This window comes from Aquila chrysaetos, chromosome 3 (genome assembly GCF_900496995.4).
Source record: "Aquila chrysaetos chrysaetos chromosome 3, bAquChr1.4, whole genome shotgun sequence".
Taxonomy (NCBI): Eukaryota; Metazoa; Chordata; class Aves; order Accipitriformes; family Accipitridae; genus Aquila; species Aquila chrysaetos.
In genome coordinates this window covers 74261688-74275926 of record NC_044006.1, presented here as the reverse complement: position 1 = coordinate 74275926, position 14239 = coordinate 74261688, and the positions used below count along the sequence as shown (strand labels likewise).

The 14239-nt window shown below is 41.3% G+C and overlaps 1 protein-coding gene across 4 annotated transcripts in view; it reads left to right on the top strand.

Moving 5' to 3' along the window:
- The window catches only part of CRHR2 (corticotropin releasing hormone receptor 2), a 163017-nt gene that overhangs the window by 87106 nt on the left and 61672 nt on the right, over window positions 1–14239 (top strand). For 3 of the 4 annotated variants that reach the window (XM_030010263.2, XM_030010264.2, XM_030010262.2), the window contains 2 exons: window positions 563–648; window positions 7010–7116. In XM_030010263.2, coding sequence (XP_029866123.1) covers window positions 563–648; window positions 7010–7116 — 193 coding nt within the window. Of the gene's footprint in view, window positions 1–562; window positions 649–6118; window positions 6231–7009; window positions 7117–14239 lie in introns of those variants that run through there. The other variant, XM_030010265.2, reaches the window with a different exon arrangement.

Here is a 14239-nt window from a genome sequence, read left to right as displayed (position 1 = left end):
GCCTGCCCCAGGGTTGGGAGATGTGGTTATCTTGCTCCTTTTCCAGGTTATTTGCAGAAGTTTTACCAATGATGTTGTTGCGTAGGAAGACTCTAGAAAATCAGTATCTCCAGGAATGTTTCTTCTAGTTTACAGTGGGATAAATGGGAGTCCAGCAATAAGTTTACCATACACATACCATTTTCCCAGGTGGAGCGCTAAAGACCTAAACCTTTCTGCCCATTTTTTAATACATCATTTAACTGCTTTTTAAGAGACCATACTAACATTGAGCTTTCTCTTGCAACATTCTTATACCTTTGCTGTCTTCTGAACCTGTATGCTATAAGAAAACATTATCAATAAGTATCTTTAAATATTTGTTGTCTCTAGATGCATTTATGTCCTTTTTCTCTCCTCTTCTCTCCTCAGCAGGCTGTTCTAGTCCTCACAGAGGTGGGATAAATTGATTTGCCTTGTGAATAATCTGTTTCGTTAACCTTTTCTTAAATCTGTGAAATTGCTAGGCTGTTTAAAGTCCAGCACAGAGTGTTCATCTCTCTTTTATTTTGGTCCATACCAGGAAATGCCTACAGAGAATGCCTGGGCAATGGGACATGGGCTTCCAAGATAAACTACTCTCAGTGCGAGCCTATTCTGGATGACAAGGTCTGTATTTTTCCCTTCATTCTTTTCAATGACATTTCTCAGCATACGTGAATGCAAAGCTAAGCTTAAGGTTAACGTACTAATTTGGGACTTCTGACACAGATTCAGTTCCTGTCTCTGCAACAAATCCTCCCTGTGAATTCAGGCAAATCACTTATCCTCTCTCCATATCCCCTACTCACATGTTTTTTAAAAAAGGATGCTTTATTACGCTCTGTCCCTGATGATATATGTTTACGCAGATCCTTCCTAGCTTTGTTCAGAGCCTACAGCTGCTACAGTAAATATTAGTAATAATGACAATAAGACCAAAAGCTTCTTTGGCATTGAAAAATAAGCTTTCACCAGCTGATTCCACCCTGTACCTATCAGTTCTGAGGTCTCATCAACAACTGGCCTTTCCAGATCTCAGTGTCATTTTTCCTTCAGCAAATATGTAAAGGGGCAGCAACAGACAAATACATAAAAAGCAGACTCGGGTCCCAGCTGTCTTTAAAAGATTGAGCCAGTCTTGCATTACATAGGAGTTTACAGAATGAAGTTAGTATATAGGGTTAAGCTCCTTCAGAAAGGCAAGCTATTATGCCAAGTCCTTTTCTTGCCAAATGTCTCAGCTTTTCTTGGAGGTGTCATAGACATTCATCCTCACACAGTTTAAAACTTCAAGCCTGTCGTGCCATGTTCTCTTTCTCTTCCTCCTGTTTTGAGTGCTATGGTGGGACACAAGCACACATAGGCTTTGCTGCTGTCTCTCTGCCAGGGGTGACTTTCCCCTCTAAAAACCAGGGTGGAGCCCAGCAGCTCAGGCCTCTTTGTGTTTTGGGGTTGATTCTGCTCATTCTGTCATTGGAGTTGTGCTGTGCCAGTTGTGAACAGAGAGGAGGAAGACAAGGTCTCACCTACTGAGGGCTGCTTGCAGAGCTAATCCAGATTTAGTACTTGGGAACTATATGGACTAGTGCAGTACCCAAAACAGTCATGATGTGCTTTGGCTGTGGCCCAACATCCATCTTGTAAGATCCATGTTGTTGCTGAATGTGGGCTTTGACAAATGAATCAGAAAACAGATAACTACACACCAGCTGCTGAGGAGTGCCTGCTCTTACCCGCTGGCTAGGTAATTTGGTGGTAACTCACCCCCACACACCTCCATTTGCTAGAGGCTTCTAGAAAGTAAGAAAAAATGTACCAGTACAGGACTGCCATCCAGAGGGACTGATACACGTTCAAGGTGGTCTAGCGTAGTGGAGAGGCTCCCATGGCAATTTAAGCTGATCTAAGTTGGGACCACCCCAGTGCAGCCCTTCCTTTCATTTCTTACCCACTGAAAATGAAAAACTAACTTTTTGCTGGGTCATCTTTTGGATGAATTAGTTCCCTAAAACATCTTATTGCATTATTGCAAGTGTGCTGGGGCCAGCACAAGCAAGGGGACTGAAAGTGTGGCTGGGGTTGAGGGGGACAGAAGACTATCTCTGACTGAAATGGATCTGCAGTCCTGTGAAACTACCCTCTTAAAAATGAACAAGAGGGGGGGTGTGTAGCAGCCAGTGGTGACTTAGAGAACGGGGAATAGAGCTGGGCGAAGGCTTCAAATCTTTGATGGGATTTAGCTAGTATGGGAAACCTGAGCTGATAGTAGCAGTCTGCTGTACCAGCTCAGGAAAATGCTGCTGCATTTTAATGACACTCTTTGTGTGTTTGTCTGCATGACTTGAACAGTTGCTATCTCTGCACAAGCAAATACTGAGGAGTTTTATTTGAAGAGGCTGGAGAAGTGTTGTGACTAGGGGACAGGATTATTTCCTTTACTCTGTTTTTGCTTTTAAAAACTTTGCAGCTATGGTGATAGCTTAAAACTTCTTAAATAGCATGTTCCTTAAACAGATGAAAGTGCAGATGTTCCCCCACCCTTGTTTGCAAAAGCTTAAAAACTCATTTATTAGATCTTTAAAGATTTGCGACAAGCTTTGCAAATATTAATATTTGTGAATATTTTTGAAATCTCTACATAATGCTCAGTGTTACAGATGAATACTTGGGTTGCTTTGTGATCTCAGAAAAAAAAAGAATCCCCACAGATTTCCCTAATCCTCCGTTTTGATTAAAGGTGAGATGCAAGCATACATGTGGGTCTATTGTTATTTATTGACTGATCCTAGCAGATGCTAAGCATCAGCCAGGAGGTATGCCCTGTGTTCCCTGTTTATTTTTAATACAGAAAACAACACTACTTTCAAGCTTGGCCACTCACAGCCAGAATGCTAAAGACTTACATGGTTTGACTTCAGATGCAGTGATTGATACATGGGACAGGAAAGCAGGACTTTTCAAGATCAACCCCGTGACCAGTGCTACATGCTTTATGACAGAGTGCTGTTGGTAATGTAGCAAGGGAAATTTTAGTTTTTTTCAGCTGAGGGTTAGTCTTAGGGGGCATAAGCTCCTGTAACACACATTCACTGGATTGCATTAATACATCACTGCTTTACTTGTGGCCAAGACCTGTGGCAGTAGCTGATAAAACTCTGCTCTGGGACTGCTTTGCTCCTAGATTCCCACTTTGGCTGGGATCTAGTTGCCTGCATGTAGTTACACGGTGTAGTTTAAAACACCCCAGTGTATCTCCATGCATGTCAGGCATGACATAGGCCTTCTGGAATACCTGTGTCCTTCAGCAGGAGCAATTGGAGGTCAGTCATCGGGACCAGCTAGGAAGCACAGTGTGTCCTGAGTGCACCTCAAGGGGCACTAGATGCCTGTGTGTGCATAACTTTCCAGCCCTTGCTTCAGATATTGGTTTAGATGTTGGGTAGATACCCACATGTATGTGTCCTAACGTCAGACTGAATCCCATCCTCTGAAAAATCAGTTAGCTCCTTCTCCAGGCACAGGAATCAGGTACAGAAATCATTTTGATCCAACTGGCTGTTTGATGGCATAATGTGTGACAAATGGAAAGCTTCTACTCAGCCTGCAAGCTCCTGTGTCAAAGGGACCTTTGCTGCGTCTGGCACACATCTGTGCTCTTAGAAGACAAATGAGAGTCTCAGGCAGCAAAAAATACATCTTAGTCTCCAAATAGCACTATAAATTAGGAACTTTGGTCTTGTCTATGTGGCCTATGGTAGCTGGATATGAATTTGGTTCTGCTAATGTTTTGAGGTGGCTTCAAGCTGTGTAGCTGAGTTAGCACCATGCTGGGCTTAAGTTAATGTATCCTGCTTAGGAGCGCAGTCACATTAGCCACAGCTACCCATCTTCCAGCTGGCTTAGAACAGGAAAGCAATGAACTCAGAGGCATCTTGGATGACAAAGATACTTCCCAGTTGCTTCTGAAAGTCTTTGGAGAGGAGATGTAGTGTCTTTAAACTGTATTGGTGATGAGATCATCCTGGCAACAGGAAGAAATCTGAAGTGACTGAACTGGGAATGGAGTTCAGAGCCTCAAAAGAAGACATGTGCTGTAGACACTGGCAGGACCTGCCAGGAATTTCTGTTAGAGGGAGAAAGATCCTTGTCATCTGGATTGCTAAGAGTGCTGTCATTAGGTGGTTATTAGTTCAGATCATTAGCTGATTTGGTTTGGATAGGTTAGCAGTCACGTCCTAGCTAAAGCAAAGGAAAAAGTCCTCTAGACAGTATGTCTCCATCATTAGCCTGAAATCTGGCTGCAGGGAGCCCAGTGTGCCTTAGATTTGCAAAGCCAGTGCAAGTAAAGACATAAAGCTGTGCTTCCTCAGTTTACCTGGTAGAAGCTGGCTGGAAGATAACTCTGCACTGTCTGATGTAACATGATTGTCATGCATAAGGTACATGGAAGAGGACTCCAGTGATGAGACCTGCTGTGGTCCAGAGAGCACAGAGTGTCCAGACCACCTCCTTTTCTATCTCCTTTCTAATCTAACGACCCTCCTCCTAAGCCTGAATATGATTTAAATCTGCATTTTAGTGAAGTGAAACATCTTCCTGGAAGCAGAGAAATATTGGGTAACAGTATAAGGTTGTTACCATTTTAAATGTTTCAGTCTTCAAGAGGGTGAGACAGAAAAGAGTTATGCAAGTATTTAACATGAACTGAGCTTTGGCCAACACATGACTGATTCTGGGCACGTGTTTTTCAGCCCTGAAGGTGGTGTCTCCAATTCTACCAGAGATGCAGATTGCATGTAGGCTGGTGGAAAGTGATGTTGCCACCCTGTCAGCTTAGTTTTTCATAGGCACTGAGGCAGTTCTTGTTTCTATGATATTTGAATTTGCCTTCAGGAAACCTTGTTAGTGTCAGCAACAGAAAAAATATGTGTTGTGCCTGTTTTTCCTTCAGCATCAGTGCATCAATGAGGAGCTTAATTAATATTTTTTTCCAATTAATTTTCTCATGTTTTGAACCTTCTTAAAACTCGAGTGAAGTTGAAGTAGTGGTTAGGAGCCAAAGGAGGGAGCTGAAGGGTCAGATTCAAAGAGCAGGATCCTTGGCCTGGGAGAAACATTGTCATCTTCCAGAAGATTTCTAGCACTGCATGAGCAATTCTGGACAATGCTCTTCGTCATATGGTTTAGGTTTAGGTAGTCCTGTGAGGAGCAGGGAGTTGGATTCGATGGTCCTTGTGGCTCCCTTCCAACTTGAGATATTCTATGATTCTATGAATTAAGCAGGAAAGTAAATAAGCAAGGCAATTTGCCAGGGTACTAGCTGAACAGTACAACATTGCATTTCAGGTAGGCACATCAGGTCAAGTGTGTTTTCTTCCCCTTTAGGTGTCCCTGTGACTTAAAAATAAATAAAACTCAGTGTGGAATTCAGATCTTGCAGGTTTGGGTTTTGTTTTGTTTTCTCCTCAAGGCTATTCAGAAAATGGGCCTGCACATGGGGAAGTTTATTTTAGGGGATTTTATAATAGACTTAAAAATACCTTACATGGTTGAGTTCTATCCAGAAACAGCACATTACTCCATGTGCTGAAGATATAGGCAGGTTTCATCACGAAAATGATTCCAAGAGCGCTTGCTCGATCTCTGGCAAAGTGCTGGAAGATGCTATCTTCACAGAACAATGGAACAGATTAACTACAGCTGGTTGTTGTAGTTTCATCCAAACATCCATTCACTGACAAATTCCTTTGACTGGAATAAAATGTTAAGGGAAATTATCAGAAAAAATGAAACAAAGGAAGTCCAACCAAAATTAGAAAACTGATGCCATTTGTAGGATTTTACTTTTATATTTTTATCACAAGGGAGGAAATTTAGGTGGTTCATTTTCAAAGGTCTCCTTCTGAAGGAGGACAGCATCCCAAAGTGGGGAAAGATCTGCTTAAGCTGAAAAGAAACAAATGCCAAAACTAATAATTAAATAAATAAGCATCTTTTTTCAGGGGGATTTATTCTTTAAGTAGCAAACCTCTGTCAATTTTTAACCAGCTTCAGTATTTATCTGAACAGTGTTTTTCTACTTCTTCCTATCCATCAGGCAAAGAGAGGAGATGCTTCTCTTTTCTCTGAAGCCAGCAGCCCACCAATAAAGAATGTTCCAGTTACTTCAAGGTCAAATTTTGGTCACATCACTAAATTCACTGATTTAGGTGGGAGCACTTTTGTACTTAACTTTTTGGTTATAGGATCAAGAACCTACCAGTAATCTCCCCAGCATCCTAGGAAATAGACACTAATACATTAAGTTTTACCACACATGGGTCGCTGCTAAAAACAACAGAATCTCTGGTTCGTCAGGCTCTCTCAAAACTGAAGGGACACCACCAGATTCCAGCTCTTTCAGTCTGCATTGGTTCTGCCCTCAATTTGAGAGATAAGGATCGTAGCTTGCAAGAAACGTACCTCAGAGAAAAATTGGCCCATATGGAAAGGGCTTATTATTTATTCTTACTGACAATTGATTTATTTTTGTATGAAAACCAAACCATTTGAGTAGGAAAGTAGCATAACCCGGCATATTAAGATCATGCAGTTTCCTAAGAGAATAATGTTTTATAATTTTTGAAACTGTGAGAAGATGTGCCTTTGGAAGCTTTGTCACCCTAAAATGACAAAGTTTTAAAATAGTGTAATAATGAAAGTAAGAAATCCTGAGGAAATTGCAGAAAAAAAAAGGGGGGGGGGGGGGAAATGGTTTTTCTGAGATTTGTAAGAAACTGTGGACAAATCCCAAACTGAAATGAAACAAAGCCTGTACTTCTCTGCCTGGGCAGCATGTTTGGTTTATACATAGGCATCAGCCCTGCGGCTATTATATCATTTTAAAGTCAAGAAAAGTAATTACTGTTTCCTAAACTGATTAACTGTTCCTTAATGTCAGTGCTTAGAGAGTCATGCTGATTTAATCATGTTATCTCTTTACCTCCAGAGGAAGTATGCGCTCCATTACAAGATTGCTCTCATCATAAACTACCTGGGGCACTGTATATCAGTAGGGGCCCTTATAGTTGCCTTTATGCTTTTCTTGTGCTTGAGGTGAGTAATCTGTTTGCATGCTTCTAACTTGGTTGGGTGTGTGACACTTACCGGGTTACTCAAGCCCTCTAATAACACTGTCCAGGTCGTGTATGGTCTTGAAAAATGGTCGTGGCTTTTATACTCCCAAGCATGCACATGGTTTCATTGGCTGATGCATTGGATGAGCTGTAATGGTGGCGTCTGTGTGTAGGACCTAAAGCCTACTTATATTCAGGAAGAGAACTGTACGTGATTTATTGATGCAGTAAAAAATTCAATGAGCAGAGAGTGCTTCATTAAGGGAAACCGGAATTTGAGTGTGTCAAGTTGCAAGTTTTGGGGGCAAGTTTTCTTTTTTTATAAGGCAGTGCATGGTAACATAAGGCATTTTTCATTCCCTGACACATAATGCCCAGATCTAGACCAAAGGAGATAGAATGAAATCTTTCCATTTTGCTTTGGGTTAATTTCAATTTTTATTCCATTAAAGAACTTCAAAGTTTTCTTAAATAACAAGAGAAACATCTTTAGAGGAGCTTTATCCCCACCAGTGCTCACGAAACAATGAATGCAAATCAATGAAACTGCATAGAAACACTTCCCTTCCCTGGTTCAGTGGTACAGAAGCGAGTTTGTCAGTTCAAATGGATGTGTCAGTGAAAGAAAGTCTATGAAGAAGAGTTAGGGGTACAGGGAGAAGAGAAAGGACAGGAGGGAAGGAAACTGAGTGGAAAGTAATAGGCAGATGTGCATCAGTATTGTATGTACACAGCCTGAGTCACAGGAATATATTTTAATAGGAGTGGTCTGGTTGGATATTTCTGTATTATTTGTTGGATTACCTGACTGGTATTTCTGTGCTATTTGTGCTGTCTTGTCTAGGAGCGTTCAGCCTGAGCTTAGAACCAACTGCACTAACTGCTATGCAATGATAATCCTTGAGTAGCAAAGGAGAAAGAGGTGGAGGACCCCCCCCACCAGGATTACAACATGATGATAGACACTGACCTAAATGAAAGAATTAACGCTTTCCTAGAGTGGAGCATCCCTACAAAGTCTTATGTTAAGCCTTCCTCTTGACCATTCCTAACAAGAGGGTCTTTATTATTAACAACAGGAATCTTCTTTCACCCCAGCATCTATAAACAGAATAATCTGTGCTAATGAGAAGAAAAAAAAAAGCTTAAAATGTTCAATGGGAACATTTATGGCGCATCAGTTTAAACTTCCATTTCAACCTTTTTTACTGTGCTTATAATGCTAATTCCCATAGTGCTTGGAGACCTGAATTAATTTACACCGAATAAAGAAAGCAAATTATTCATTGTAACTATATTCCCTGCCTTGATGCTGAATCTTTTATAAATGCTTGAGTAAATAATGCAAAAACAATTAGATAATATGGTATAAATGTATCCAGCTTCTAACACAGAAGTGGCCTAGCTGATTTCTTTCAAATTGTTCTTCTGGTATTTAAGATTTGACTTTAAGATTTAAATTTTGCACTCGGCTTCAGCATTAAAAACAACTGCAGCAGTTAAGTACTTCCCTGTACATACTGTGAATTAAGATAGTCCATCTTTTCAAATTCCCACTGTATCATTCAAAAAATACCTAGTGTCCAGCCAGCATTAACCAGCATGAGCTACCTCAGTGTCTGCAGAGTTACACCAGTTTTCAAAAGTTCTAAAGATGCTCCAGTGAAGGCAGTCCAGATTCACGTTGCATTACAGATTTCCCCTACGCAAATTCTAGGTTATGCACATCTTCATCACACTTGCCTCTTCAAAGTGTCCCAAGAACAAATCAGTTTTGATAATTGAGTCCTATTATTTGGGGCTTTTTTTTCTGTTTTATTTTGGATGGAAGATGGCATCTACTAATTGGGTGAAATGAGAGAATTAGATATTTCCTAGCTAAAAAAACACTAGAAGACCCTGAAGGTTAGATCTGATAGTCCCGCATCTTGGCCCAAATTAGAAATCTATCGGTTCCTTATTCCTGCCCCACTCCACCCATCTACCTCACTCTGTGAGTGCCTGCTGAAGATGAAGATAGAGGAGACCTCCGGGAAGGCTCAAGTTCTACAACTGCTCTATATTTTTAAGCTTCTCACCCATCACCTGCTTGATTTTCCTTTGCTCTGTCAGTGCAGATGGAGTCCCAAAAGCAGTGCTGTCTGAAGGAAGAGGCTGGAGCACACCTGCTGTATTGGAACATAACTGCTAGGAAGGCTGTGGGATCTTTGACACTGGAGGTTTTCAGAGCAGGTTAAATATCTGGTTGGCATGGCAAAGAGTATGACTTTGGTAATCAACTAGTGAGATGGGTGTTCTGCTTTTGGAGATGAACTTCGCCGTTACTGTTGCTGCCCCAGCCCAGGCAGCTGCTGCATTGATGGGAAGCTTAGTCCTCAGTTGTGCTGAAGTGGGAAGGGGGAAGAACTGGATCTAGTCCATATTCTTCCAAATCTGTCCTATGTCATCTTGTCCCCAGTTCCTGTCTTCCTCAGTTCCTTATGCAACCCTCTGTCCTCCATTCACAACCCAGCCTCCACGCCAGCGGAAACGTTCTGCTGTCCTAAACTCTAAGGAACCATACGCCAAAAGATATCCTGAGGGTCAGAAATCTCAGATGTAGCAGTGGCTAATAAAATCATTGGCCATCTATGTGTGTGCTGCCAGGAGACCCCGACACAACTGGGAAGGGAGGAGAACTCAACCAGGGACTCCCTTTTACTGTGAAGACCTATTCCAGCCTTATTTTCTCCAGTTCTGTCACATATGAGCCAGTCCTTCTTTCTTGGCTGTGCAATGAAAAATAAGCCAGTAAACATTTCATTTAGCACCTAAATAATAAAAAGTGAAGCCCAACTTACAGGAGAGGGCTTGATTTTTGTTGGCATGCTGACTGAATGGTAATGAGTCATTGAGATAGCTCCTAAAGATGTAAGTCAAGGACAGTTCCTCAAGGTCCGAATGTAGGTGGTCTTAAAAGTGTGAGAGCCATGCTGTCTTTACAATGCAAAACAAAACAAGCACACAAACAAAAATAAATATGTGCCGTAGGGCTGCATTGACCTCCAACGCGGGATCTGGAGAGATTTGCTCAGGGCACTTCACAGGGCATTGTTAAATGTATCTGCACTACCGTGAATCTCATAATCTCTGTGTTCTCATTAATAGTAAAGGTTTGATCTGTCCCTCAGGTGCACACAGGCAGTTCCCGCTGACATGGTTCTCATCATCTCACATAATCACATTCTCACACTAGTAAAGTAGAAATTTTCCATAGGAGGAATCCTGCTATCAGTACGATATCAATCAAGCTGAAGGGGGAAAAAAAAAAAAAAGGCAAAAGGATTAAAACACTTCTTTTGTTCTTTTGAATCATATTTTTTCTTTACTGTTTCTGATAATGCAGAAATGCAAATGACATTGTCCTGGCTTTTTCCTTGGTATTGTGCTGTTATACCAGCCTCTGAGGTGGAATAAGAGTCCTTTGTAAAACTCCTGACTTGTTATTAAACAATGTGCTGGCAATGGCCAGCAGTGACCTGACTGGATTCAATCAGATGTTTTATTTGTGCAGTAGTGACCGAAGGAGGAGTGTAAGAAGACAGGTATTTGTTCTTGGAAAGATGTAAGGCCCTGCTGATTTTTTAATCCAATAAAGAAGGATGGTGCTGAAAGGAAGGTAGGCTGAAGATTAAAAATGACATGTCCTTCTGCACAGGTTGCTGGATAAAGGCAGTTCTAAATAAAACCAAACCCACAAAAATTGGAATAACATCTTTTGTCACTAGTATGGTGGAAATGAAAACAAATTGAGGTTTTGAGGGAAACTTTGCTTTCCTGTTGCTCCTAAATTTACCTCTTTTTATTTCCCTTTTAAAACATCTGATTTTTTTTTCTCATAGGCCTGAGGCAGTTTCCTTTCTTTCTCGTGATTACAGCCAGATTTCCTAAATCTCACATACTGTTTCTCCGAAAAGACTGAAACATTTTTTTCTTGAAACAGCAAAGTCACTTTTTTCCCTTTTTTTCTTTTTTCCCCCTAACTATCTCCCAGGGTTTAGGAGTGGAAGATTGGCTTTCCTTTATCCTCCCCTCTTCCAAGATCCTTTGAACTGCCTCTTGATCTTCAGTCTGGCGTGCAGTTGGTGAGACTGCTGCTGCAGGCCTCTGTTAGTAAGAACGGAAGAGTTTGATTAAATGATTTGTAGCAACCTGTCAGAAGACATGTACAGCAGGTTTCACAGAGCAAAGTGATCTGACACCTATCAGAGCCTAGATAGTGAGGATATATCAAGTGGGTAGGTGATCTGCACAATTAGTACTGGTTTGTGCTTAAAAGTCATGTGGTATCTGATGTGATTAGAGCAGAGCAGACTCCGGATCTAAGGCGCAGTCCTCCCATATATACCTTTCTGTCTTGGAGCAAGGGGAAAAAGAGCAAGTCCCAGGACAGGGCATCAACTAACTGAATTAATGAGTTCATGTCAGTGCTCCATTTCCCCCTTCATCTCCTGGCTTGCCACCTAGCCTAATTAAGTCTATTCCATCTGCCACTTAGAATAGCAGAGCCTTAAATAATGATTCAGGCACATGACATTTTTTAAACTTCATCATCGGTAATCGCAGAGCATGTGTTTCATGGATGCAATGGCTGTAGGTTTGGAGACGGCACCCTGTCCCACCCTGTCATAGTCCATAGTAAAGTTCTCAAAGCAAGGCAGGAATGAAAGTGATGGAGCTCTGTAAATAAGCACATGTGCAATGAGATGGTTGTCTTTGAATACAAAACATCTGAAGTACCTGTACTGCCTGAAACCATGTGAAGTGTTTCATCTCACAAACTCCGATAAAGGACAGAAACTCATTTCCCATTGATTAACCTTAGGCCAAAGTCTTTGATTCCCACTGCCTTTACACACCTTCTTCTCATATTTGTATGACTTGTTCTTTAGACTCTTTGTATGGAGCCTACCAAGCGCAAAAACCACAGAGAGCAGAGCCCTCATGAAGTCCTGGAATAATACCAGTAATTAAAAGTGTGCCCAGAGAGCTATATTCTTAAAAAGTGGAAGGTTTCATAAGCTGTATCTGAAATAGTGGTATTGTAGCCTAGCAATGTGAAGGCTGGCAAGGAGTGTTATTGCTGCCTATAAATACATCACTGTTAGATAAACATTAGAAACTGAAGAGCTACTTACAATCAAGGACAATGTCAGTGCAAGAAGAAATGGGTATAGACAGTCTACAGATAGACTTGTGAGTGGATATTAGAGGATGATTTCCAGCGCACAGAGCGGAGGGGTCCAGGAGCAATGTAATGGAGGAAAAATTTACCTTGGAGTTAAACTAGAGTTTCAGGAATTTATGAGGGACTTTCACTCAATGACTTTCTTGACCTGAGGTTTGGAAGGTCAGGAGGTCACTTCCTATCCTGCGCTTGAAATATGTTCCTAGTGGTATATTTCTGTCGATGCCAACATTTTAGCCGTGAGGCAGTGTTTCTGGAGATGGATGCTAACTTGTTTAAATTCTGGTAATAGAACTGCTCTGTGCAAGATTAGATCTATGTTGACTGACTAGCTTGTCAGTCTGTGCTCTGTTCTCCTTTTGATGGTGATGGAATGGGTTTGGGAATGGTGGAGCAAGCCTTGCAACTTTTCCAAGGTTTCAGAGGAAGGAAGAAAACAAAATTTGGTCTTTACAGTTTAGATATGAATCATGCTCAGGAGTGCAATTTAGTTCAAAAAAGAACATGTCTTGAGTCATCTCTGAGAAGGAAAATCTGAGAAGATGTTTTCAAGCCTAGATGTTTAGAGTTGCCCACTACATATGCACCTGCGGGTGTTCAAGTACTAAATGTTCCAATTTCAGTTTTCATCCAAGGAATTGCACATCCACATCCCTCACTAACTCCACTGTAGCTGTTCAGCACCCAGCCACCTTCTCTTCTGTCTAATCTAAAAGATGGATACTGCTGCTTCACATTAGTCTGTCAAGTAAAACAGAGAGAGGTGGAAAATCCCTGATTTGTGTCACCCATAAATGGGCCATGTGCACTCCTGCTAAATGCGGACTGCTTCTGCATGTTATGGAAACAGCAGCTTCCTTGGGGAGGTGCCCAGGTTGAACCACTGGAAACATTGAGCACCATGAGGCTAATATTTAGACCCAGTACAAGGATGAATATTTGGAAGGAGCAGGCTATGAATGATCCTATATGGTCTTTCCTGAATTCCTGGCCAAATACTCAAAAATAATGGAATATTTCACACCATGTTTTGGTGGAAATGGGGCCAAGGAGAGTGTGAACAGCAGCATCAGTGCCTCAGACTTTCTTCTTTGGTTTATCTACACAGTATCTGCAAAGGTAGATAATTTAATAAACATTGTGAATTGTATAATTGTATTAAAAGCAAGAAAAACATAACCCCTGAATTCCCTAGCTGGTCATTTAAATTAATTTTCTTTCAGATTTTTTTTTATAATCCCACAAGGGGATTATGAATGAGGACATGCTGTTTACTCTTATATTTCCCAAACAGTAGCTGTAAGCCAGATTAACCACTATCAACTCAGTGTCCAGCTTCTGAAGTCCTAACTCTAATTTGTGCAATCCAGCTGCAATGGTCACTTTTCACAGAAAACATTCACCCTTCTACAGTCTGGACTGATAACTACAACCTGTGTCAACAGGGCAATGTCTTAGATAAACCCCAGAGAGCTGTAGCTACGTACTGTGCCCCTGCTACTCTAAACCTAGTTTGTTATGGTGTTCTAAAACCTGAGCTGGAAGGTGGCTTCTGCTACAAAGATACTTTACAGTCCTGTTTCCTGTTTGGTTCAAAAATGACGTGACATCTGACCTCCATTTAGCAAAGCAAATTAAAGCAGATTCCTAAATCTTTTTTTCAACCAGCTAAACCACAAGCACATGCTGTACTAAATGAAGTCAGCTGTATCAGACTCTGTCATTCCTGTGAAAATAAGGGAGGAATTTTCTCCGGTGGAGGAGCCGATTGCACAGTCAAGATTGGAGCTATATTCTTAGACTGCAGTATCCAGTGACTGGGTTTCAGTTACCCCATATTTAACCACGTAGTTCTCAGGGGCAACATTTCTCTTCG